General features: G+C 37.5%; 2 protein-coding genes and 1 non-coding gene across 3 annotated transcripts; 1 reads left to right on the top strand and 2 right to left on the bottom strand.

Moving 5' to 3' along the window:
- Window positions 1-3,964: 3,964 nt before the first annotated feature.
- uimc1 (ubiquitin interaction motif containing 1) lies at window positions 3,965-16,403 on the bottom strand. The gene is made up of 18 exons (XM_056262337.1): window positions 16,066-16,403; window positions 15,188-15,263; window positions 14,962-15,086; window positions 13,549-13,803; window positions 11,942-12,454; window positions 11,024-11,090; window positions 10,226-10,326; window positions 9,519-9,899; window positions 8,545-8,793; window positions 8,202-8,263; window positions 6,902-7,017; window positions 6,751-6,815; window positions 6,393-6,630; window positions 5,551-5,611; window positions 5,343-5,451; window positions 4,489-4,537; window positions 4,318-4,363; window positions 3,965-4,218 (listed from the first exon to the last, which is right to left on the bottom strand). The coding sequence occupies exons 1-18, from the start codon at window positions 16,168-16,170 to the stop codon at window positions 4,059-4,061; spliced, it is 2,778 nt and encodes a 925-aa protein (XP_056118312.1). The 5' UTR covers window positions 16,171-16,403; the 3' UTR covers window positions 3,965-4,058.
- On the bottom strand, window positions 10,667-10,796 carry LOC130095622 (small Cajal body-specific RNA 14). Its single transcript, XR_008808140.1, has one exon. It is a non-coding gene; the product is annotated as a small Cajal body-specific RNA 14 (non-coding RNA).
- A 991-nt stretch (window positions 16,404-17,394) lies between the features above and the next one.
- Window positions 17,395-24,493, top strand: znf346 (zinc finger protein 346). Its single transcript, XM_056262292.1, has 7 exons — window positions 17,395-17,530; window positions 17,877-17,980; window positions 19,601-19,693; window positions 19,793-19,940; window positions 21,290-21,505; window positions 24,056-24,155; window positions 24,229-24,493. The coding sequence occupies exons 1-7, from the start codon at window positions 17,410-17,412 to the stop codon at window positions 24,362-24,364; spliced, it is 918 nt and encodes a 305-aa protein (XP_056118267.1). The 5' UTR covers window positions 17,395-17,409; the 3' UTR covers window positions 24,365-24,493.
- The last annotated feature ends 1,609 nt before the right edge of the window (window positions 24,494-26,102 follow it).

The following is a 26,102-nucleotide window of genomic DNA, read 5'->3' as shown; positions in this document are numbered from 1 at the left end:
AAAAAGTGTGCTTAATTGTATTGAATATTTCAAATCTTGAAAGTATATAGGCCTATATTTTAAAAACACTGTAATTGCACATCAATAAAAGGCCATTTAAGTGTACTTAAAAAGTACACTTTCATGACTTTTTCTTCACTTAAGTGTACACTTTGGACCTTGCAATAATGTCACATTTAAATGTTTACTTTAAAGTACATTTTAAATCATTGTTTTCATAATCTTTTGTCATGCTTTAGGCTAAGTACACTCATTTTGATCTGTTTACCGAAGTAACCGGTTACACTATTTTAACCGTATTTATTTTTATTACATTTAAAGTTTATATAGGCCTACTTTAAATTTGCTAAAAGTGGGTCAAAAGCACTATTAAGTTCAACTAGCCTAATTACATTTAATATAAATTTAAACAATAATACATTTTCATTTAATAGTAAATAACAATAAGTCTCCAAAACATTACATTCTATTCACACTTAAGTATGAAAGTAGCCTATATTATTTTTCTAAATAGTTTTTTTAAATGTACTCTAAAGTGTATACTACACAAGGCGAGAGAGAGAGAAGCTAAAAACAATGCTAATAGCCTATATTTTAGCATGTATGCTAATAGCTTGTTTCGGCGTATATACTCTTACATTTGGTGATAAAAATAATGTTTTTTTTGATTGACCTCTATGATAAACTCATTTACAATCAAAGTTATTAAAGTATTTTGTAAACTGGCTCAACCAATGGCATGATTCGGAGGCGGGGCTACTTTGTTTGTCGAACCAATGGCATGTTCTAAGAATGTTAATCAGGCAAAAGTGGAAAATGCATTATTGAGATAAATTTAAGTATTCTTCGAAGGAAATGGGGTGGAGTAAAAAACAATAGCAATGGGAATAATACGAGACCACCAGGTTGGGATGTTGAGGTATTTAAACTAGGCGAAGAAAATGATATTACCCAAAACAAATGAAACTAGAGAGAGGAAACTCTCCACAGGAAGTGTCTGAAATGACTGGAACACAAACTGGACAAAGAAACAGCAATGGTGCTTTCGAGCTATGGGACGGTCTGCCTGAATTTTCTTTTAAAACTGACCTTGACCCGGTGGAAAACCAAGCTTTCTCAGGAAGTTTGTGGCATCCTGAAATCAAATATAGCCTATAGCTCAAATGTCAACATACTTATTGCAGTGGTTTTTCCTTTCTCTCTTGGCAGTGAAATCTGAAATATGACACTTCATGTTTTAGTTTGCAATCTTGCAAGAAATACTACTCAGTATTAACAGCTCATGAGCTTCCTTGTTTTGCTCAACTTCTTGAGGCTGTACGAGGCCACAAAGATTCTGGGTTTCTGCCAAATAGAAGCAGAAGTGCTGGGCCGATAATGGAACAAAACTGGACCTGTTTCACTCCTGAGTTTCCCTTCAGGAGTCCATAAAGTCTTATTGCTGTAAAATAAAATCCTTTAAGCCAGAACTAAAATCTGTTCCAAATTTAACAACACAAAAGCCTTTGTTTCAGCTGTTCCTCAACCCCCCAGAATAAAATATGCGTCACAATATCACATTGACAAACCTGAGCATGTTCAAAGACAGTGTGAAGTGATATGTGTATGATGGAAGTGTGAATCAACTGACTAAAACTTGATTAACACCCATTACAAAAGCAAAAACCCCTGCTGAAACAACACAGCTAAAACCAGCCCAAGCTGGCTGGTTTTAGAGGGGTTTTGGGCAGTTTTTTTTTAGCTGGCAAGGCTGGTCTTAGCTGGTCAAGTTGGGAGACCAGCTAAAACCAGCAGAACACCAGTTTGGCCAGCTAAAAAAATGACCAAAACCCCTCTAAAACCAGCCTGGGAGACCAGCTTAAACCAGCTAACTAGCCTAGCTTGTTTTTAGCTGTTTTCCCCCCCAGCAGGGATGGTTTATAATCTTTGATTTTTTGAACATAAAATGAAGTGCAGGCTTCTTTCAAAGATTATATGTACCAACTTTTCCTTATTATTTTTGTATGTGTATCACACTCTAAACCCAACCGTTCTTTGTTTTTTAAGATGAAATGGGTGGAGCATTTCCAAGAATGTCTACTCTACATAATCATTGACATACAGATCCTCTCCAGCAGATACCGTGACAATATTCGCATATTTCAGTGCCAAATCACATGGGAACTTGTTTTGAGGCTTTGCAAATAATGCCTGCAAGCATCATAACCGTTATTATTTTACACATAGGCTTGGCTCTTTATGTCAGTTGTGTTTATTTAATAAATTCGATTAAATATTTTCTTTATTTAAACATAAAATAATCATAAAACTTTTCAATAAACTTCAATTTGCTAACATGTTATAGTTAATGCATGCAATGAACTAACAACGAGCACGTTTTTTTTTTACAACGTTTACTAACGCATTTTTGACATTTCAAGTTGTGTCAATTATTATTAGTTCATGTTTTATGGATGAGCATGAATTAACAATGAACAATGTTGCATTTATAATTAACCCAACCTATCTAGATTAATGAATGCTATTTTTACATTACATCAGGAATACTAATTCATCAACTAATTACATTATCATATATACGGCAACTAATGCATCAACATTGAGCCTTATTGTACTTATATAAAATAGAAAAAATGTCATTAAAACATTTTCATGTTAAAAACCTAAATGTATTGAACCTTCAAATTGATTTACCTTAGTCACATTATATTTTCCACTGCAGATATGGAGTGAAGAAAACTTGTTCTGTCCACACTTTTGGACATTCTCATGAATCCTTAAATAACTGGGCCACAATTGCAATGCAAAGTGTCCCGCAGAGAGACGTCACCCCACCCCCTCATTCTGCGACATACATTCCTCCTGTTTCCCTCCATATTCTCTCTTTTCTTTGAGGACATTTGCACATGTGCAGGGGGAAAGCATTAAAACACTGATTTAAAAAAAAAATCAAAATCTGAATTTTCAACTTCATTACTGCAGTCTCCAGTGTCACATGATCTAATACGCTTCTAATATGCTGATTTGATCCTGTTATCATCAATGTTGGAAAAAGTTGTGCTGTTTACATTTTTTTTTTTATAACCTGTGATACTTTTTTTTCAGGATTCATTGATACAGTATATATATTTAACTTCTATATCCAAAAACATTAAAAAATCTTACCAATCCCAAACTTTTAAATGGTAGATTGTGAGTAAATATACATGGGATGACATTATGTCTGAGCAGAGATGATGTTGCTCCACTCTTGGGTACAAAAACAGCACAGAATGTGAATCTTTATGAATCAAATGAGGTAAAAGTATTTAATAATCAACCTGCGCTCTGGATGTTCTTTCTTCCACCAACCCTTGGAGAGGAAAACCCCTTCTAGATTACAGCGTGTGTGAAGGAAATATAAAGGAAACTACAATGAAGTGCTGTATCAAACAAATCCCACAAGATGGCGCTGCCATCACACAAATCAAATGACATTACACAACACACAAATCACACACTGCTTATCCCAAACCTCTGATCCTGAGTGTGTGTGTATATCCTGTAGGTCATCTGGTCGGAGACTGGCAAGCATGTTTAGAGAAAGACAACATTTCTGTAAGCCCTTAAAATATACCCAGCACTTTAGAAGGGACATTCAGAAAACGATATGGTAAAAATTTCCAAGCTTCTCAATGAAAATGTAAAGAAAAGCTTGCTGTAAAGGTGCGCTCACAAAAATCTCAGGCAAAAAAGGTCCATCGCCAATAGTGCAGCGATGAAGCACTGCTCAATTTCAGTTCTTTCTTTCACATGCGTGGGGAATTGTTTCTCCCTCATGTGAAACTCCGATCGTGACATTTCACTGAAGAAAAAGGCACAGGCAGAGGTATGTTTGATAGGTTAAAAACAGACACTTAATACAAACGTCATAAGGTGCCAATATCATTTAATACACATTTATAACCCAACAAAGACTTAAATATATAAATTTGTATTTTTTTTATTTTATAAAAAGCCATAGAAATGGAGAGGCAATGAAAAGCACGGACACCAGTGTTCCTAAAAGCATGTCGACACTATCTTTTGAATTTTCTTTTTCTTGAGAGTCTTAGGCTGTTCTTAGAGGAGTCAATAAGGCAGTCGGAGTTTTCTGATCGAGGACTGAAGGTGTTATTGGGACAGGAAGTCATCGACGAGGAGTCTATGCTTTCAGACGTCTCCGTCACCGCAAGACCACTGGGGGAGCATTCATGAAATGTTTAGTGCTGATTTTATTGGAAAAAAATTAAAGGCATATGCACGTACAATGTTTAGCAAACAATATTGAAATTGTACCAGCTGCTCTTTGTAGAAACATCAGATGGTCCAGGTTCATCACTGCCTGAAAGTGAAGATTTAAATATAATAAAAAGCCTCATCGGTCAAGCTTTATTGGCATAAACAGCAGAAATTCAATCAATATGTAAATGTATTCAATAAATGTAAATGTAAATCAATATTACACACCAGTAGGTCTCCGTTCTGTCCGTTCCAGAGCAGCAAGTAGGCCGTTTTCCTGCAAAAACACTACAATATGAAACTTGATATAAACACAGGGCTCGACATTAACGCTCGTCTGGGACAAGTGGATTTTTTGAAGGGGCAAGTGAGAGAGAGTTAGAATTGGCGTGGTTAGCTGGTGCCTGCTTACATCACAGGGCACCACAACTTCCAATAGGAAAATTCAACTGCACCGTTCAACCTGAAGAGGGCAGCACTCAGACGTTTTTACACCATATATAATAATAAAGCCCCAGTCTTACAGATCATTAACTAAAAAAAGGTTGTTTTAGGGTTTAGTTACCCTTTAAGACGATCACCTGCCGCCACCTACGGGTGCTTTAAAACAATCATTTTTTCTTTCTTTCATTCTTATTTGTATATTCAAAAGAATATTGAAAACAATCTCATAACATTATTTAAAGCAGTTGTAATTTTTCAGTGTAAGTTATTTAATTTGATTGGTAACAGCCCTATAGTGTCTTTTTATTCTAATTGAATTTATTGAGTAATTGAAATTTAAAATGAAAGATAAAGCATATATTTATAAGATTAGAGGGGAAAAAATGCCCTTTATAAAAGGTGAAAATATCATAAATATGCAGATTTAAATATGTCAACGCTGACTGAACAGAGATGAGAATATCGCTTCAGAATAAATTATATTTACAACCCAAAAAAAGAAAAATAAATTCCGGACAAGCAACATTTTTTACTCGGACAAGTGAATGAAAAGACAATGTCGAGCCCTGTCCTTTCAGAGAACGCTAAACATTTAAAAATGACGAGTAAGCATACTTGTTTCAGTATGTAACGGTCACCTGATCGGTTCTCTGGTTTTTCTTTTTAACGCACAAATCGACATGTTCGGGATACTCCTGGGGAGAAAACAACTCCTGACACAGGAAGCACTTCTCCATCTCTGCTGATCTGTGAAGAAAAAGACCATTCAAATGTGCGTCGTGTCTTTTATGACACTACTATTGTACTTTATTCTCAACATGTTCATTGGATGTTTGCTGCACCTACTTGCCAGATCGCTGAGACGCCTCTGTTAAATTTCCTCTGGTCCTCTTCCGTCGGCCAACAACTACAATAAAATCAAATATTTCATTTCACAAATTGATAGACCTTTTCCACAAATATCTCACAGACAATAGACTCTATACACACCAACTGCATATGCATTTCCACTAAAACCTCAGTGCTACGTGAACTCCTTCTGTCATATGTCTACTAACTGTTGTTGATTACAAATAATTACATTATATATTACTACATTATTAACATTTAAGTATATTACATTAAACCATAACGTTTTAGTAATAAATCCCAGAAGCGTAATACCTTTAATGTGGAGGTGGATCGGATCAATGTTAATTTGTCCTGTCATGTGACACTTCCTCAAGATTTTATTTTGTGCTTAATTTCCATACCCTGCACAGCACAGGAAGTCGCGACGGCCACTGATGTCAAATGCAAAAGCGATTGTGCATAGAATCCATTAGCAGTAATGGTGGCATCATAATAGTTGCATAATGAATATGATTGGTCTTCTTTCCTAAATCGATTTACATGCTGAATACTATATTCAGCATACATACGCCACACATAATATTCAGCAATATTACTAATTTGACTGTACTGACACTATTGGATGAGAACTGAACTTAGCTGGACGATGACATCACTGTTTTCTACAGCTGCTATAACTCATTTCGAACGGAAGTGAATAACCTCAGAACTGATTTGACCTGAATAATGACTTTACTATTGTCTTTCGTTTCCATCATTGAATCATTATTTTCCTGGTATGGTATAAAGCGCTCTATAAATAAAGGTGAGTGGACTTGACCGGTTACAGAGCTGACCTTGTGATTGTTCTTCCTGCTGGTCTGCTTCGCCGTCACAGTAAGCTGCGTGGATCTCGATCCTGCTGAAGGGGAAGAGTTTCGAGCACATGGGACACTCCATCCTCTGACTGTGAGGAGGAGGAGCAGCTTCTGCTGGATCGTTCTCCTGCTCCATCATCTCCTCCGCTGCTACAGACGCACCTCCTCCCTCCTCCACCTCCATCACCTCGCTGACGCTGGCAACTTGAGACTGGGGCTGTGAACCAGGGAAGCTCTCTTACAATTACAAGGTCTTCATTCAGAGTCCTACACAGCTTGTAAATACAAAGTTCATTTCTTTTAGGATGTTGCCTGTGTTTGTATAGTGCTACTGTACCCGTGCGGGACTGGCAGGACTGGTGATCATTAGCTCTGGTGAGCTGTTTTCAGTCATCTGAGTCTCTGTATTCACATTGAACCGGATTATGTTTCTGCCACAGGAAATGCTTCCATCATCTACTGAAGAGCTGGAAACTTCAGTCACATACCTGGACAAACTATCTCATCCTCTTCACAACCCTCGTGAGTCTGGGCTTCCTGTTCCTCCTTCTCAGCTGGACCCTTTATTTGAGTTGCATCTGAAATATCCCACGGAGTTTTTTTCCTGTCAATGAGATGCGATAGGACAGCTTTATAATACTTTTATGATGCTACTTGTCCTTTTTAGAGCTTCAGCCCCATCCACTACATCACTTTGAGTAAATCTTTCAGTTCTATGCCAACTATTCCTTCAAATACTGTATGTAAGAAATGAGAAAAATAAACAATAAACATATGCAATAAAACAAACGTAAATACAAATGTAAATGATATACAATACATTTATATTATACCATGATAAATATTTTCTTTGATGAACAGAAAGCTCAAAAGAAACACTTTTATTATATAGATCTTAAATAAATTAAATATAATTATTAATTAAATATAAATTGTATGTAATATAAATGTCTTGTGTCTTTTTAACTTAAAGACCTCAAAAGGTTTTTTTTAAGTATATATATATATATACACACACACACTACTAGTCAAAAGTTTGGGATTTTAAAAGAAGTCTCCTACTCACCAAGGCTGCATTTATTTGATTAAAAATACACACAATGATATTAAAAATATTTTCTTATTAGAATGATTTCTGAAGGATCATGTGACACTGAAGACTGGAGTAATGATGCTGAAAATACAGCTTTGATCACAGGAATAAATTACATCTTAAAATATATTAAAATAGAAAACAGTCATTTTAAATTGTCATAATATTTAACAATATTACTGTTTTTTGTGTGCATTTTTAATCAAATAAATGCAGCCTTGGTGAGTAGAAGAGACTTCTTTTAAAAAACATTTAAAAACTTATGTATAATAATCCATTATAAAAGGTATTCATAATGTACGTTATAATGCATTTGATCTTTTCATAAATAATTGTAACCAAAGTAAAATGCAGTATAACTATAATTAATATTGTTTTAATGCCTTATATTTTCTAAAGGCGAGATTAATGATTAGATACGTTTTATTATATATTATAACAGTGGTTACAATTATTCATTAGACCATACAATGCATTACAAGGCATAATTACTCCATTAAAAATACTTTTATAATGCATTTACAGAAAGGCTTTAAGTAAAGTGTTACTGATATACCTTTTTAAATTTGATGCTGACTGTGTGCTTCTGACATAAGCATGTCGCCTAATTCTTTCAAAGGGTAGAATGTGTAACATAATTGGTGGAGAAGTTACTGTGGTGGAAATCTAAAGACCAGAACTACACGCTATTTTACCTGAACGATTTATTTGCAGCTGCAGTTACAGGCTCCTCTTGGCTGAAGAAAGGGGTTTTTGCCTGTTGAGAAGGCAAACAAGATATCAGCAACAGGTGCAGCAATATTCTTAACAACATTTTGTCTTTGTTACGGTCAATAACTGGAGTGTCATCTTGTGGTTGATGTTGGTATTACACTAAAAACCCCTAAAAAGCTACTTAAAGCCATGGATCCAAGCAGACATGCTGAAATTCTAGTTCTGCCAACAAAATCGGTTAATTTCACATGACACCGACATCCCTAGATCTAAACAATCACCCTGATATAGAGATTACAGTAACACCAAAACTAGTATACCCACCACCTGCTCATCTTTTGTCTCTGGAGAAGACACAACTACGTATGTTTCACTCTGTCCTCCCTCAGCCTCCTCCTGCGACCCCACCACAGACCCCTGCCTTTCTTCCTCCCTCTCTTCTTCTACCGCTTTTCTGTTCTTTTCCTTCCCTCCCTCTTCTTCATTCTCCTCCTCATCCTCTGACAGCTGAGGAGCTCTGTTGCGCTTCCATCTCCTCCCACCGAACGGCCTCTCTGAGGAGCCAGGCAACACCTAAAAACAAACAAATGTATCATTTGGCAATCACTAAACCACTATATGAAAAAGGTATTGTTACCAGTGATACAGTCAGATACAGTCAAACCAAAATGTATTCAGACACCTTCAACATTTCTCACATTATCACAGTTTATTCGCTATAGTTTAGAAAACGGTAATCAAATATGACAAAAACTCAAATCAAATCAGTTGATATTTCAGTGGTTTTGGCCGTCCTTCTGTTAGACGGTCTCACAAATGAATTAGGTTGAATAGCTGTCAGTTTTCAGCTGTTACATTTAAGTACACTATTAGACAATACCAGTTTAGCTCAAGCAATGCTTAATATTGTTCAGTCTGTGGTGTAAAAAGGTTGCATTAGCAATTAAAGATAAAACACTTAAGCAAAACATGGTCAGGTCTAAGTGTCTGAATCATTTTTGGTCCCAAAATTGTATATATTTTACTGGTAGTCCACTATATGAAGAATTTTTGGGGTATAATGTGTCACAGTTTACTTTATTTTGCTATCCTCACTTACATAAATTAACTATAGTGTCCTGCACCCACTAGTAAAAGAATATAAAAAATTATATCTGGTGTCTGAATCATTTTTGGTTTGACTGTACAAAATAAAACTAAATATATGACATAATTAATATTCATGAGGAGAGCTGATTAGTTTCAGATTGTTCCTATAAACGCTGTAATGTGGTGTTTTGGCAGTTGATGTCACTCACTGGCTGCCCCCAATCTGCTTTGCGCAGCAGCTTTCGCTGGGCCTCCTTCAGGCTCTTCTCGTATACCTCCATCTGACACATGATCACACGCGTGTACTCGTCCGGGCTTTGCCCCATGGGACAGAAAGGCACTCCCCAGTAGTATGAGATTGTGCATGGTCCTTTTCCCACTGAAGTAAGTGTAGGTTTACGGTCAGAGGGTTGGGACTCAGCACCTTTGGACACTCTTGAGTCCTCCTCCAGGACAGAGTGAGACATTTGTGTGTCTTGTGTGGAAGGATCGAGGGTGATGGTAGCTGAAGAGATACAGGACTGGTTTGGGGAAAGCTCAGTCCTGATTGGCCTGATTGAAATCTTCTTGACTGGGCTTGGGAAGACAACCTGCAGTGCAAAGGACATCATTTTCCAATTCTGGTTAAACCTGGATGTTTACATGTAGCTATTGGAATATTTTTGTAATCAGCATATTCCCGATAATCTAAGACATGCACATATTATATTTTTTGGACATGCACTGATACAAGCGAATGTTCATTTATGTGGATATTTCGACACAAATTTCTGAATACAGGCATATGGCAGATTCGAATTTCTACATAATCGGAATACATTGAAATACTGATTAATATAATAATATTCTTGTGCATTAACATGCAGTTGTTTTAAATTTACAAACTGTTAACTTTAAAGTACAGTATCCTGCCTACCTCTTCACTGCCATCATCTTCTTCATCATCATCATCATCATCTGCTAAATGCAAGACCATGTGACTGGTAATTTCATTCCAAGACTGGTTTGGAGCTTTTTCTGCAGTTTAACACATGATGAAATGATTAGGGTGAACCCAAGTGTTCAGAATCACAGATATTGCGCACTACCGGTCAAAAGATCGGGGTCGGTAATATATATATATATTTTTTTTTTGTTTTACATGTTTTTGAAAGAAGCCTCTTGTCAGACTTCTTACACATGTTTTTGTAGGATTCGTTGGTAAATAGAAAGTTTAAAAGAACAGCAATTATTTGAAATAGAAATCTTTCTAACATTATACATGTCTTTACAGTGACTCTATATAAAAGTATTAACGGTATAGTATGTCAATAAGAGGTTTTCATATATATTTTTTTATAAAAAGGCTGAATTAACATTTGTATGGAACCATCGCACAGAGAACCCAATAACTCAACAGGCCCTGTCGGCAGGAACCAACCTCGCTCTGTGTGGTGACGAATACTACAAAACACTGCTCAGTCTTGCAGCAACAGTGGGTCAACCACACATGCAACTTAAAGCATAAAGTAAATGCTTTTCTATTGCCAGAACTCACAATCAAACTGCCTTACTTCTATACTCAACACTAAGCATTTCGTTTGACATGACTACACATCCCCAAAGTACCACTTAGTGGTAGAACTCTTGGTTCTAGGCTTATGTCTCAGAGTAAATAGAGCAAACATTGCCAGTATGGCCACACTAGAGAGGAGGAGTGTAAGAAACAACATACCAGTGTCAGATTTGACATTCTCACCCTGAGTGGTTTGATCCTCCACTTGCTTTGGGTCAGGATTGTTCTGTTAAAATAATACAATAGAGTTAGAACACAAATAGAGATGATAGACAGAGTCAGGGATGTTGTAATCCCAATTCACATTTCATGTCTCCTATACAGAACGAGTAACAAATGAATAACATAGTAGGTCGAGGACTTTACAGATACTAACGGTTTTCCACTGATTTTTACACATAAGACCTTCTTGGGTAGCTTTCCAAGTGCAGAATTGTTATTTTAAGTAAAATCTTTAAATAAAATGATTAGAACATGCATTACAGCGGATTAAGGCCTGTTTGATGATACCATGAGCGATAACTGTCCGTTCTGATTATAGAACTATATTTTTACTGTTATAGTTGTCATCCTTGGTTTTAATGGGCATTTAATCTGAAGGATATACACGCTATCATTCAAATGTTAGGGGTTGGTGGGACTTTTGAATGTTTTTAGAAGTCTCTTATGCTCACCAATACTGCATTTATTTGATCAAAATACAGTAAAAACAGTAAGATTCTCAATTTTTCTTACAATATAAAATCCACTTTTCATTTCAAACGTAATCATAATTTATTCCTGTGATGGTAAAGCAACATTTTTTGCATCACTACTCCAGTCTTCAGTGTCACATGATCCGATTAATATGCTGATTTGGTGCTTAAGAAAAAAATTTTTTAGTGTTAATGTTAAAAACAATTGTGGTACTTCATATTTTTGTGGAAACCGTGATACATTTTCTTTGCTGTTAAAAAGAACAACATTTATTTGAAATAGAAAAGTTGTAACATTATTAAGTCTTAACTCACTTTTGATCCGAACAGTAGCATAACTGATAAACATCTACATAGTTTTATTTTAAGCTATCATACTTACACTTGTTTCAGTGACGTCTTCATTGCTGTTTTCAGGCACACATTTGGGGCTTGATATCTGGGATCTTCTAGATGGTGAAAGGCACGTATCTGGATCTGTGCTCAAACCTTGGCTTAGCTGTGGTTGTAAAGGAGTATCTTCATCAGGTATTTGAGTATCGTCTTCCTCCCCGTTAGCATTTTGATGGCCATCTTTGTCCTCTGGCAGATCGCTTGTTGGTTTGAAGCGATCCTGAGTGAAGACAGGCCATTTGGAAATAGATGAATCCTTCTGTGGGGACAGAAACCTGTCAGCGCAGGTGGAAGTGGCAGTGCTGTCCTCTGTGTGAAAGTTTATTGAGCCTGCGCTCCCCGGGATGAGTTCCTGACTCAGTTTCTCCACACATACTACAGGCTGGCGAATCAAGCTGCGATGCCTGGGGAAGACAGGGGACAACTGGGACTCTGAGCGAGATTTGAAGAGCTCATCCTCCGGAGTGTCGCTGATGACTGTCATTTTATCTGAGGTCTTGTCCTGGGAATATGCATCAACATGTGGGAAACAAAGGGGAAGGTTAATAATTAAAGGGATAGTTCACCCAAAAATTAAAATTCGTCATAAATTACTCACCCTCATGTCGTTCCAAACCCGTAAGACATTTGTTCATCTTCGGAACACAAATGAAGCTTTTTTTGATGAAATCCGAGAGGTTTCTGAACCAACCATTGGCAGCAACGTCATTGCAACTTTCAAGGCCCAGAAAGGTAAAGGCATGGTTAAAAATAGTCCATGTGACGACAGTGGTTACAAATTTGTATGTTATGAAGTGACAAGAATACTTTTGTGTGCAAAAAAACAAAAACTACTTTATTAAACAATTTCTTCTCCTCTGTGTCAGATCTCCTACTACGCTATTCACGTAATGTAAACAGTGCAGCGCTTCCAGGTTCTACGCAAGAACGCCGCCTCACTATTGGCCGACGCTGGTCACGTGAGCACCACGACACATGCGTGTGCTGCCGACGCAGGAGCAAGTATAGCCAATATTGAGCTGATGTTCCAACAGCGTAGGAGAATGACGTGGAAGAGAAGAGGTTTTCGCACAAAAGGTATTCTCGTCGCTTCATAACATTAAGGTTGAACCACTGTAGTCACATGGACTATTTTAACAATGTCTTTACTACTTTTCTTGGTCTTGACAGTTGCTGCCTACGGAGGGATCAGAAACCTCTCAGATTTCATCAAAAATATCTTCATTCAAGGTCTTACGGGTTTGGAACGACATGAGGGTGAGTAATAATGACAGAATACACATTTTTGCGTGAACTATCCCTTTAACCCTATAACTATATATGAAATAAAAGTCCAAGAACTGTATTTTTAAATGAACCTTTAAACCTTTTTTTGTTGTGTATCATATACAGCAAAAAACGTGTACCACCACCTGAAGGGAGACGCATACCTGCCTTTTACTTGCTAAAACAGTATAAACTATCAATCAGATGAAAGAAGCTAAGATCATTTGGACAATTTAGAGGCCTCGGAAATTTGTTTATCAAATATGATACAGTAGGCTTTATAGGGTTAAAGGGTTATTAATAATGTGAAGCCATTTCATAAAAACTAACCTGAGAGGTAGCAGAAGTCTTGGAGACCTGAGTTAAACTCCTCGATGACAGATGCGAGGAGGTCATCTGTGACAGATCAGGCATTTCTAGCAGCGGACTAGTCTTTTCCCTCTCATTCTCGCTGCGTCTCTGATCTTGTCTGGGGTAAGACAGCTTTCGTCTCAAGTGCAATACTGTGTTTGCTACATTCTGCTGTGGTTGACCCGAAGAGCTGGCTGCTTCATCCTGACCCTGTGAGTCTTTTGCAGCGCTCTCCTGCAGAAACACATGCAGCATTTTTGATTAATGCCATTCTGCTCTTTTGGTATGAGACTTGTGACTTGTGTGACTTAAGGCTGGAATCCACTACACATTTGCACAGATTTTGGTCAGTCGGAGTCTCTGAGATGGCAGATTTCACAGAGAACACATAGTGTATGATAGGCACAGACTCCGACTTTTTAGCTTCAGACTTTGATTCTATCCAGTCGGAGGAGATCAAACATATTTGATATTTTGAGTCGATTTTAGAACACGTATTGTTTTCATGCGTCATGCATCTCCTAGCAGAGGTGCATGTTTGTTGTTTTTGGAATGACTTGAAAGTCTGGTAGTGTGCGATCCTCAGTCGTGCCAGTTTTTCTTTGTAACCATTTAGAAAGTCAGCAAGTGTATGAAGCCTAGTATTTTAAAGGTGACATATTATGCCCCTTTTCACAAGATGTAATATAAACCTATGGCGTCCCCAGAATGTGTCTGTGAAATTTCAGCCCAAAATACCTATTTATTATAGCTTGTCAAATTTGCCCCTTTTTGGGTATGAGCAAAAACGCGCCGATTTGTGTGTGTCCCTTTAAATGCAAATGAGCTTCTGCTCCCCGCCCCCGTTCAGAAGACGGACAATCCTTTACGCGAGCTTCGGATACTCCGGCAATAACAAAACACGCGAATCCCATTCATCCAAAATCCCAGAAATAACCAGTAGCGGAGTGCAGCATTACAGAGAGACTCAGGAAGCAACTTTTAGACGCACCTGGATGTTTCTGAATGGTTAGTGGATACATTTATGTAGTTGTTGAGGAGTAACATTGATTAATCTCAACCACTTGCATGTACTGTCATGTTTAACTTTTACACAAGTTGACACAGTTCCCTGAGGTCTTTATAAGCAAGCGCACATTGTTTGATCAAATAGTGTTCAGTGCTTGTCTGTGCAGCAACGACAGAACAGTTTGCATGCTTTGCTCGAACTTTGCATTAGAACTGGTTACACTGTTATCGCTTGCGAAAACCAAATGGCGGCGGGGACCCCCTTATAGCACTTAAACGCAGAAAAAGTCAGATTTTCATGATATGTCCCCTTTAAAATCTGTTCCCATTTTTAAAAGTCGTGTAGTGGATTCCAGCCTTTAGGAGAAAAAGTGTTTCCCCAACATGAAGACTTTCTTCTATGGCTTTCTGTATGTCGCTGTCTTCCAGCTGTCGTCTCTCTGCAGCACTGTTCGCTTCCTGAGCGCTCAGTCTCATGGCCAAGAGCAACATCTCTTCTTCCGTCATCTCTGAAATTTCAGAGAATTGAGGCATAGAAGGGTCTGAATGAGATGTACGCCTAATATTTCAGGCACAATTTATGATTTGTTAAGAAAATGAGTTGTGGTACCTTGTAGTTGGGACTCGTTCTCTCTTCGTCTCCTGCGGGATGTCCGAGAGGACAGTTTAAGGGGTCTATCGTCCTCCTAAGGATAAAAAGGTCAAATCTAAAGTCAGTTTATTGTCATTTTATTCCTTTTATTTAAAATTATAAATAAAAGGCCAGTTATGTATGGAAATGCCATAGTTATAAAAGTCACATGAAACAGAAGTTGCAATAGTCTTTTCTTCACTATTGTGACGTATATCCGTGTGAAACGGCTTCTGGAGCAAGAAGAAATGTAGGGCGGGACTTGATTTTGTCCATGGGGAATTGATTGGATAGTTGTGGTTTGCTATTGGTCAATCTCATGTGAGTGACAGGTTGTCCTGCCCTCACATCATCAGGGAAGTTGTTGCAAGAGGGAGGGGAAGCTATTTTGATTAAAGATTACAAGGGCACATGATTTCTTTTCTTTATTTTTTTTATGTTGTGCATTGAATCTAGCAGGGGCGTAGAATTTAGTAGGGACGCTAGGGACGTGTCCCTACCAATATCCAGTGACACTGATATATTCCTAGCAATATTTTCGATCAAAACTTTAAATATATTAAATATTGATGTCCCCGTCCCCACCAATTTCAAAATCAAACCTACGCCACTGGAATCTAGAATGTTTGGAAAACATCAAAAAAAATTTCAAATTCCATTTGGTGACGTTACTGGCACTGAAATGAGCACAACACAGCCATACTAAATATGTGGTACTAACTATGTTTAGCAGAAACAATTGTTACCATGGTATTTCTTAAAGAGAAGTTGTTGTTTTTCCCACTTAGCCAACTCTCAAACCTTTAAACGACCACGAACACACAGGCACGAACACACAGACACTGCAAACACAGTACCTCTTGTTCAGAATCAGATATGACCAGGGTCTCCTCATTGTGCTCCACTCTGCTGACTTTAGCTCTTCTTCCGCTTTCATCCGGCGTGCGCTTCCGGCGAGGCATCCTGCGACCTCAATAACATTAATTTTCCCTCTCTCTAACTTACACACCTTTAGACACGCTCTCTGAGACGCTACCTCAGCTAACTGCTCAGAAACTTCTACTGAACGCGTTCAATGTTCATACCAGGTAATACAATGTTAGTTCGGCCAGTCAACGGCTCGAAAAAACAAGGATTTCGATTCCAGAAAATTTTCACAAGCGACGAAACAAGAGTCGACAAGAGAGACGTTACGTCATCATAGTCGACAGCGCGCGAGCTGGATCGAATCATTTTCATGAATCGGTTTGTTTCAAAGAACCGGTTCAATGATTCTTTTACGTCATTACGTCGCCGCATGACGCTGAATTTTAAATGTACAAAAAAAATCCATAGACATTTACCAAAAAACGCAAATGCAATAATAAAATAGATACAAATAATGAAATTAAAGGACATCACAAAAATAAATTAATTTACCACTTTTTTTTAGGGAATTTTTTATAGACTCAAAATAAGTTTTAAGGGCTGTTTACAAATGAACCAAGTCACTTCACTTACTTCTCCAATGAATATACATTTTTTTTCTAATAACAAAACAGATCCATAATATACATGTTAAACTGTTGATAGATTGTTATCAGCGTGGTATATTAATGCTCCAAATTAATTTACAATGCTGTTTATAATTTCATATGCCCCAATTTAGTTTGCTGAAGCCAAAATTCAGCTAATAAAACATTCATTTAGAAAAAGAAATATAAATATCCTTTAATTTTCACCTACAACAAAATTGTGCTTCAGTTAGCTCGATAATTGGATCATTCAGAATCACACCACTTCCTGAATTTACTAATTGGACTCAAAACAATTTATTCCCAAACCAGCACACGTCAGTACAACATTTGAGGTGATAATAATTACATATTTGTGTCAAATCTATGGTCTTAGGGGGGAATTAAGAGTTTATTTTGCGTTACTTCAAATTGTAAGATGGTAAACAGCTAGTTGGACGATTCGCCGTAACTTAAAAAGAATGCCAAATTTACTTGCCAAGTTTGAAAGTAACAATTCTTTTAGTAAATAAACACAATTACACTCCAAATAGCAACGGGTTTACCTCGTCTAGATTCTCCTATATCCTTGTGTCAAGCGCATTGCTTGGTGCATATAAATAATTTTGTGACGCATGTAGGACAATTGGTGCACATATTTGTTTGTAAATAGAATAAAAATGGGTTACAGCATTTCGATATTTCGGTATGAAGAGACTTGTGCGGCGCATGTCTCGTCTGCGCATGCGCAACCCGCCTCCTGCAACCATCATGGCGCAGCAAGAGCCGAATGGAGATTTTCCATATTTACCTTCAGGGGCGGCCGAGGGTAAGAGATCGGCGACACTCAATCAGAATAAATGGTGTTACTTTCGATGCATTATTTATAAGGAAAACATGACATTTATACCGAGAATGTACAGTGCCTGAGAGTGGGAAAGAGTGTAAAGCATGGTAGCCTAGCTCAAGCTCTCAGGACTGCTGCTTTAGTGTGTATAGGCAGAACAGTGTACACAAGGTCGATGTAAGACATAGTCTGATACTTGCAATTAAATGCATAGAAAGTCTATTTTAGGTCTGCATACTTGGCCTTGTAGCTGTTTTGTATGTTTATTTTATACAACAATGAAATGCCCCTTTGTAGTGACTGTTTCTGATGCTGACCTGTCTTTCAGTGAACCGAATGATAAAGGAGAACAGTGACTTGTTCTCTGATTCTCAGTGTAAAGTGTGTAGCGCTGTCTTAATCTCAGAATCCCAGAAACTTGCACATTATCAGGTAAGCTTTCACATTCACATAGACAAAGTTTATATGATCGCAACACGTCCTTTGTTCGTCAGCCAATAAAGTACAAAACGTGGTTTTAAGGGCAAAATATTGATTGCAAGTATTTCAGGCTGTGTTCACAATGACATACTAGCATACTACTCGTACTATTTCTGCAGTATGTATACTTTATATGTTTTTGTATGCATGTAATACTCGGATGACTAACTGAATTTGACTAACTCTGCAGTATATAACAGCACACTTTGCTGAGTGCTATCAGAGACAGCTTGTATAGTAGAGGCAGGACACTTAAATGATATTTAAAAGGAGAAATTTGTACACCCATTATGGTGCTTCTAAATTAAAGAAAGTTCCAAGTGTTAAACAGAGTATGATACCGAAATATACAGAGCTGATTTGAAATATATTATTCAAATGTTTAGTTAAAATTAAGGGTGTGTTCACACTTGGCATGTTTGGTTCGATTATAACGAAACCTGGTGCTATTGCTCATGGTTCATTTGAATAAGTGTGAACGCTGCCATCCAGAATCCAGGGATTCCTGCCGCTGTTTTGACTCATTTTTTATTAACTCTTCACGAGTTCTCAGCTGGTCAAAATACCATTATATGGAGCTACGCACATACAACGAGCGCATTTATCCCAGCACACAGCATTGTTTTGGATGTTCGGTAAGTTCCGTGGCGAAATATAGGCTATGTCATCAAAGCCAACCAATCAGGTTGTGAACATATCCCTATGCCTTTAGGTTCAGTATCTTTAGGTTTGGTGTTAAAAAATACCAATGTGAACGCTAAGCGGACCAGGACTAAATGTTTTTTTTTTGGTCCAGGCCAAACAAACCAAGCAAAACCGAACTACTACGAAGTGTGAACACACCCTAAATATTTCCCAAGATGGCCGCCGAGTCAGCTGGCTTGCTTTAAAAGGTACTTTTGTGTACAAAGAACCTGTCCCAATACCCACACTTGTGGGCTTGGCCACTTGAGTGCGCATGACAAGAAGCAAGTGCGCAAGGCTGTCCCAGGTTGGAAAAATGCCAAAGTTTAGTGCCCATATTTAAACTTCAGATTTCACATTTAAATCCGCTTCAGAGCAGTATTTGAGTCTAAAGCCCAAAGTATACTTTGGATGTCCGCGTTATAATTTTCATCATCAGGAGGGTCCACCAACGTCCACGCACACGCACAATTTTGACTTTACTTGTATTTTTACAAAAGTATGTTGTACGTGTGTCCCATCGGGTAATCTAAGTTCTACACACTTGCGGTCTTCATGCCCAGCTCTTGGGCCAAATACAGAAAATATGGCATGTAAGTAGACAAGGGGTCAAGTGAAAAAGACTGTATCCCACAATGCAATATGCTTAACATGACTTTCCAGCATAACCCATGAAAATCATCTGGTCATTTGATCTGACTGTCAAAGTTCTTGACATTTTTTCCCCAAATGTGGATAAACTACACACTGTTTCACATACTAAACTATGAATAGTACTTGAGGATGGTTTAGCTTAGTGGTTAAAGTTCCTGTCCCATGACAAAATCACATCAGCTAAAGGACAAATTAGGACCTTCTCAATGTTAACCTTCCTGTCTCTTCTTGTAGAGCAAAAAACATGCGAGCAAAGTACGCCGGTACATGAGCATTCACGGTGATGAGGAGCCTATTGCAAAACGGTTCAAGACTTCAGAAGATGCTGTAAGACAGATGAGCAACCAGATGTCATGGAGTCTTATTGAATATTAGATCACGGATATGTTTGTGTCCTGTATTAATGGGCAGTGTTCTGTTTTGCAGACAAGTAATGTCGATGAAGGGGACAAATACAAAGCCTGCGATGTGTGCAACATGGCCTTCTCTTCCCCGGTGGTGGCACAGTCACATTACCAGGGCAAAGTTCACTCCAAGAACCTTCACTTGAAGACCTACGGTCAGCAGACTCCTGGTAAGAAGACTTGATTATCATTAAATTTAGTGTTTTTTTTATAGTGGATGGTCTTGCTCTGCGATCAGTTCTTTTGCACGGGGTATTTTTGTAATGCATAAAACCTAACATTTTTCAAAATATCTTCCCCTCCCTCTTGCAACAACATTGCTTCTCTTTTCCGATGACGCATTTACTGACACGAGGGCGGGACAACCTGTCACTCACATGAGATCGACCAATAGCAAACCACAACAATTCAATCAATTCCCTATGGACAAACTCTACATTTTTTCGTTTCACTCTTATATACGTCACAATAAGAAAAGAAAAGACTTCCGTTTCATGTTGACTTAAAACATACAATGTAGTAGAGCTTCACGATTAATCGTTAAAAGATTGTGATCTCATTCATAACCCACGCGATCTAATACCTAAATGACAACCATTCGGCTATGTCTATTAAACCTTTGACAAAATCATGATGGAACATTCAAACCAGAGAGAGCAGTTGGATTTATAAGTATATAACAGATTCTAATTAAAATGATCACAGAAGTGTTGGGATAAAAGTTTATAGTTTGGATATAAACACTGATGTCTATGTTAGTGATGGATATAGGTCAAATCCCCTTCAGAAAGTAACTCGGCGCTTCAAATGACGATTGTATAGTTTGCATTGTTACGCCACTGGGGGGCTGCAAGTTACTGTTAAAAAATATGCAGGTGAAACTCGAAAATTTAGAATATCGTGCAAAAGTTAATTTGTTTCAGTAATTCAACTTAAAAGGTGAAACTAATATATTATATAGACTCATTACATGCAAAGTGAGATATTTCAAGCCTTTATTGGTTATAATTTTGATGATTATGGGCTTACAGCTATGAAAAACTTTTCACAATATTCTAATTTTGACTTTGGGGTTTTCATAAGCTGTAAGCCATAATCATCAAAATTATAACAAAGGCAGGCTTGAAATATCTCACTTTGCATGTAATGAGTCTATATAATTATTAGTTTCACCTATTAAGTTGAATTACTGAAACAAATTAACTTTTGCACGATATTCTAATTTATTTGTCATTGAATATTTCATTCCAGAGATTTGTTCAAAAACACTAGTTCATCCAGTAATGAAACCATGAAATGGAGTATGACTACACGCCATTGTAGAGCTGCATGATTTTGGATAAACTGAGAAGTTTCAAATGGAGATCGTGGTTCTCCCATCATTCTGAACAGACTACTAAATAAAATAATATATTCAGTATATATATGACACGGCGCGCTAATATTATATTCCGAACATGGTTAGAACTGGTCATTTCTCCTAAAAGGCTGACCTGCTGTGTTTTCCCTCATCTTCCAGCATTACCTCAGCCCAAAGCACAGGTGAAGAAGGATGAAGGGCTACCTAAAGGTGTGCAGGGGCCGGCAGAGCGTGACCCCAACCGCTTCTGCTCCATCTGCCAGGCCTCCTTCAACAACCCCCTCATGGCCCAGCAGCACTACAATGGCAAGAAACATAAAAAACACCTGACTAAACAGAAGCTGATGGAGACCTATGGGCCGTCCATTGTACCAGGTCAGAACATAGAAGGGGGGTCTCACAGCCTTCATGACATCAAACAGGAATTACATCAGTAACACTTGCATCTCTCATGTAAGGAATTACATCTCAGAATTTCATCCAGTCAGAAAAATAGCATTCATTTTGGTGGCTTTATAGATTTATTTTTATTTTTTTATTAATAATTCATATATAAATATGAAGAAAGTTTAAAAAAAAGTATATTTAAAAAAAAAAAGTTGTTTGTTTTTAGAAGTCAAAATTACTTTCAGTGGTAAGCGACTGCATCTCTAGTCGTATTTAACCTGGAATGTTCCTTTTAACCTTTATTTTACAATTAAAGTCCTATTAGTCTACATTATTTTTACTTCTAAATATTTGCTGCCATATTGCAAATGCCATAACTGAATGGGTTGCACAAAACAAAAGGAATATTATTGAATACATTTGCATGCACATCAAATTCTGTTTAACATAATAAACAGTGAGTTGAATATATATTTTGAATTTGATATTCTTTCATACATGGTTATTGCAAGTAGTGGTCAACTGATATATCGGCAGGTATGGGGATTATACGATAAGTTTCTCTTTGGCCAATTGTGTCAGAAGTGGCACTTTCATTTTGAAGATGGGCCTGATTTTTATTTTTATTTTGATGACGCTGAAAACGGCAGTTCCATTCTCCGTCTATATTAGTTTACCGTCACTGTTTAACAGTTCAGTCTAATAAATAGAATAAAAAAAATAGTTTTCTCTGTTTACAAAGATTAAACAGTTTATGAAAAAGCATATAAAGTTTGCTTTTTTGCTTTTCTATTATTAGTAATAGGACAGCAAAACTATAGTATTTCTCAGCAAACACAAATGTATATCATATAAACAAGTCTCTAAATATGTAATAAATAGGGATGTGCGAGCTCAAGGATCGTTTATTTGTATAAGGATAAAGGATGTATTATTTCCTTCAGCTGAGACGCTTCAGATGCGCACTATTCGCCATGATGGTTTTGAATTACTTGAAATATGATTGGAATAACTTCAAAAAAGGAGTTAAGTGCAAGTCTGTCATATAGGCTATATAACATTATAATGAGAACATTATAATTGTGTGTTTAAGGCATGGCTTTTAATGGTGAGACTTGTTTTTGTAATCAGAGAGAGTATAATTTATTATTTTGTATATCGGTAATCGGCTTTCAAATATAAAGAGTTATCGGAATCGGCCAAATTTTCATATGGGTGCATCCCTATTAAAAAGTTAGTCCGTAGCTTTTCCTCTTTGTCGCCATCTCTCTGTTCGAAATCTGTAACTGCAGTGATTCGCGGAATTATTACCTTTACGTGGGTTGTAAATCGGCATGAAACAGCGCGGATGAACACAGTGCTTTGAGGCGAGTGCTGCTGTCAGTCACCGCGCTGTGTGGATACTGTCATACAGAATCACAGATTCACTTTTTGAAAGTTTGACCAACATAAGAATTTTCATAAGAAAATGTCTTCTGAACAAGTAAGTAAAATCCATTTTTGTTCTGACCAACTAAGGGGGAAAAAGCATTCGACATAAGCTTCGTTAGATTTAATCAACGCGATTTACAGCAACCGTGCAAATTATAGCCTACTTTGTTCTCAAATTGTTCATGTTAACAACATCACATCAGCATTGCGTGACTAATGTTAAATTTAATGTGTTTTATGGTTACCTGTGTAGTTCAGAATTCATATTCTCCATAATAGCAAAACGAGAAAGGCACAACAAAGGAAACTCCATAACTGTGTGAATTAAGAAAACGTACTGTTACAAGATTGAACTGTTGAAATGTCTTACTTGTTCAGCAGAAAAAGGCCGTCTCTTCTTCCGTTTCGAACCCCTTCAAAACACGGAGTTCACGCACTTTTCAAAAGCCCCGCCGATGTTTAAATCCTTGTGTTCGCATGAGACGGTTTCTTTCTCTTTCTCTAGCCACCTTAAATCCGAAGTACGAAGTCTTTTGGGTTTTATAACTGCTGAATCTCCAGTTGACACTGATGATTGTTGTTTGGATCTTTCTGGATGAAATAAAATAAGTTTAATTATGTAAAGTGCTGCGAGAAAAGCCTATACATCTAAACATCTCGTCACGCGCAGTATAGCCGGCTAGCCGAAACTCCTTCTTTATGTGTACGGGTGTGACGTCATGACGCAAAGACATGCTCGAATTTCCCGCGGAAACCCACCAGTACCACTGGAATTAAAATCATTATTACAAGCTAACCGTTTTGAATCTAGCTATGGCAAGCAGATAGTTTTGACCACTGGCAGAATGTTTTTTTTAATATAATTATTTTGGATTATTTTTAACTTAAAAAAGTTACGGACAGCAGCTTTAAATGTTAGTAAATTTGTATACAAATCAGTTTGTTTTTCCTTGAGAAAAAATTGACGTACTGCATCCGATATATATCCAAATGAATCGATATTAAATCGAATTCTATTCAAAGTTGAAATTTGTCAATGACTCTTTGTTGTTGTGTTTTTGTTACAGCATTACATATCACTAAAATGTTGAATATCATTTCTCTCAGCCTCCTCACTGAAGGGCTACCCATGTACTGTGTGTAATATTGAGCTGAACTCCGTGGAGCAGTACCAGGCCCACATCAGCGGCTCCAAACACAAGAACCAGTGAGTATCTCATGCTGATTTCGTGAAAAGATTTTCTGATTGGTCAACAATTAACGTATCCCCATTCCCACAGCAACAGACTCAAGAAAGGGCCAAATGCATTCGCCTGCCCACCCGACAACTACCAGCCCGATTTCCAGTATCCGCCCAGCCAGGAGGGTGTGGAGGCCGGGGGGGACTGGAACAGCTTCACTGAAGGCTATGAGTGAGAAGATGCCCTCGACGTTGGCTGTCCTCTTCTCATTTGTGACAAGCTTCCTCTGTTTAGGCACAGGTCAATGTGTGTCTGCACTGTGCATCTCCTAATGCCAGCTATTCACCACAATACATCTCTTCCCGACCATTGATTCCGTCTGTCACTCTCACACACAGTTAAAGGGACCACAATAAACTTCCACAGCCCCCCCCCCCATCCATAACCAAAAGCAACGGAGGTGAAACTTAAGAGTGCTGCTTTTTTTCCCTTCTTTTTTCCCCCGAGTGTTAGAGGAGTATGTTTATTAGTGTTATGTATTTGTTTGGTTTACAGAAATTAATTTCCATGTTCTCCCCATACATATGCAGGTCCTGAAGGTGGTTTCGGGAGATGTTTTGTCTATACGATCGATACTCTTATTTGTTGCTTTTTATCTTAAAACGCTCAAGCTCCAGGTTTTGTGTTAAATGAATGTCTGTGGAGTTCAAAGCCGTTGGATTTGATAGTTTGCAACATTTTGAAAGTTCGCTTTTCTTGGGGGCTTAGAGTGCTTTATTTCTTAAGTTCTGATTTTCTACATCAATTTTGAAGAAATCTATGTATTTTTAAGCAATTTTTAGTCTGCTGGGCAGTAGTTGTCTTTCATTTCTCATGGCTCCTTTCCATTTCCATGTAAACGTGAATCTTTAAGTAGGAAGTATGTTGTAATTTCATATGCTTCGAGATTTAAGCTAAAGCTTCAGTTCTCACATCCAAACTGAATTTGTGCTAGTGATTAAAATTGTCCAATCATACAAAATTAGTCCCACTCCATAAGGGTGATTTTTATTTTAGTTTCCATTTAGGCACAAACACATAAGTTCATCTTGACGTTGTCACGACGTAGATTCTTTGCAGTGTATTCTGGTGAGTTACTCTTTTTTTTCAAAGTCAAACTAGTAAGAAATCGATTAGTTTCAAACGTGCTTGTAAGATTGAAAGCCTCTGTTAGGGTATAATGTGAAAACGCTCTCGAATTTCAAGTAGGGAAACAGAAATGTAACAAGTTTCCGATGACTGTTGAGCGTATGTGTAATGTATGGCTTGCATTGTTTATTTTTGCAATGCACATTACATTGCAGATTGTCCTTGGCATAAGAGACTGACGCCAATGCTAAGACGTCAAATCAGCAATAGTTCAATTAGTGTTTAGCACCTCCGTATTAAAACAAATGCTTCAGTTTTAGAGTCTGTTTATTCGGGGGACTGTATATGATGTTATTGTGAAAGGTTGAAACGCTACTTTGTCACTAAAGAACCGAATGTGAGAGACCATTGTTTTCTCAAACTGAAAGAGCCTATAGTTTTTACTCTAAGCGTGGTATGTTAGATGTATGTTTGATGGGCTTGGGAACTCATACAGACTCTGTATCCGTAGATCCGTATCAGATCATAATCCCTTATTGAACACGATAGCAGTCAGCAGAAGAACTACTGCGAGTGAGTATAGACAGTGCGAATGTTTCTGCAATCTCGAAGGCTTCTACGCAGCACAACAGCAATTATGTGAACGAATAGGGCCTTCAAACTTGGTAGCATATATGTATTTGTTGTCATTTTGCTTTTATTGGTCAATTTTCTTTTCAACAGACATTGTGAGCCTAAAAAAATGTATGTTACTTTTCATCCAGTAAAATGTTTTGAGAACTCCTGTATTTCAGACATGTTTTTATGAACATTCCTGAAAAAAAAAACCAAGTCAGAATTGCGAG

This window comes from Rhinichthys klamathensis, unplaced genomic scaffold (assembly GCF_029890125.1).
Source record: "Rhinichthys klamathensis goyatoka isolate OS25496 unplaced genomic scaffold, OSU_Roscu_1.1 h1tg000191l_1, whole genome shotgun sequence".
In the NCBI taxonomy this organism is placed as follows: domain Eukaryota; kingdom Metazoa; phylum Chordata; class Actinopteri; order Cypriniformes; family Leuciscidae; genus Rhinichthys; species Rhinichthys klamathensis.
The sequence above is the reverse complement of the archived record's forward strand: the minus strand, read 5'-3'. Positions and strand labels throughout refer to the sequence as shown.

What these genes read in the sequence shown, in the direction of transcription:
- znf346 (XM_056262292.1), top strand. Translation starts at nt 17,410, where the DNA reads ATGAAGAGACTTGTGCGGCGCATGTCTCGTCTGCGCATGCGCAACCCG. An exon ending in TCAAGACTTCAGAAGATGCT is followed by an intron (nt 19,694 to 19,792) that starts GTAAGACAGATG and finishes TCTGTTTTGCAG; the next exon opens with ACAAGTAATGTCGATGAAGG. An exon ending in GGCTCCAAACACAAGAACCA is followed by an intron (nt 24,156 to 24,228) that starts GTGAGTATCTCA and finishes CCATTCCCACAG; the next exon opens with CAACAGACTCAAGAAAGGGC.
- uimc1 (XM_056262337.1), bottom strand. Translation starts at nt 16,170, where the DNA reads ATGCCTCGCCGGAAGCGCACGCCGGATGAAAGCGGAAGAAGAGCTAAA. An exon ending in GAACGAGTCCCAACTACAAG is followed by an intron (nt 15,087 to 15,187) that starts GTACCACAACTC and finishes CTGAAATTTCAG; the next exon opens with AGATGACGGAAGAAGAGATG. An exon ending in CCATAGAAGAAAGTCTTCAT is followed by an intron (nt 13,804 to 14,961) that starts GTTGGGGAAACA and finishes GTGTTTCTGCAG; the next exon opens with GAGAGCGCTGCAAAAGACTC.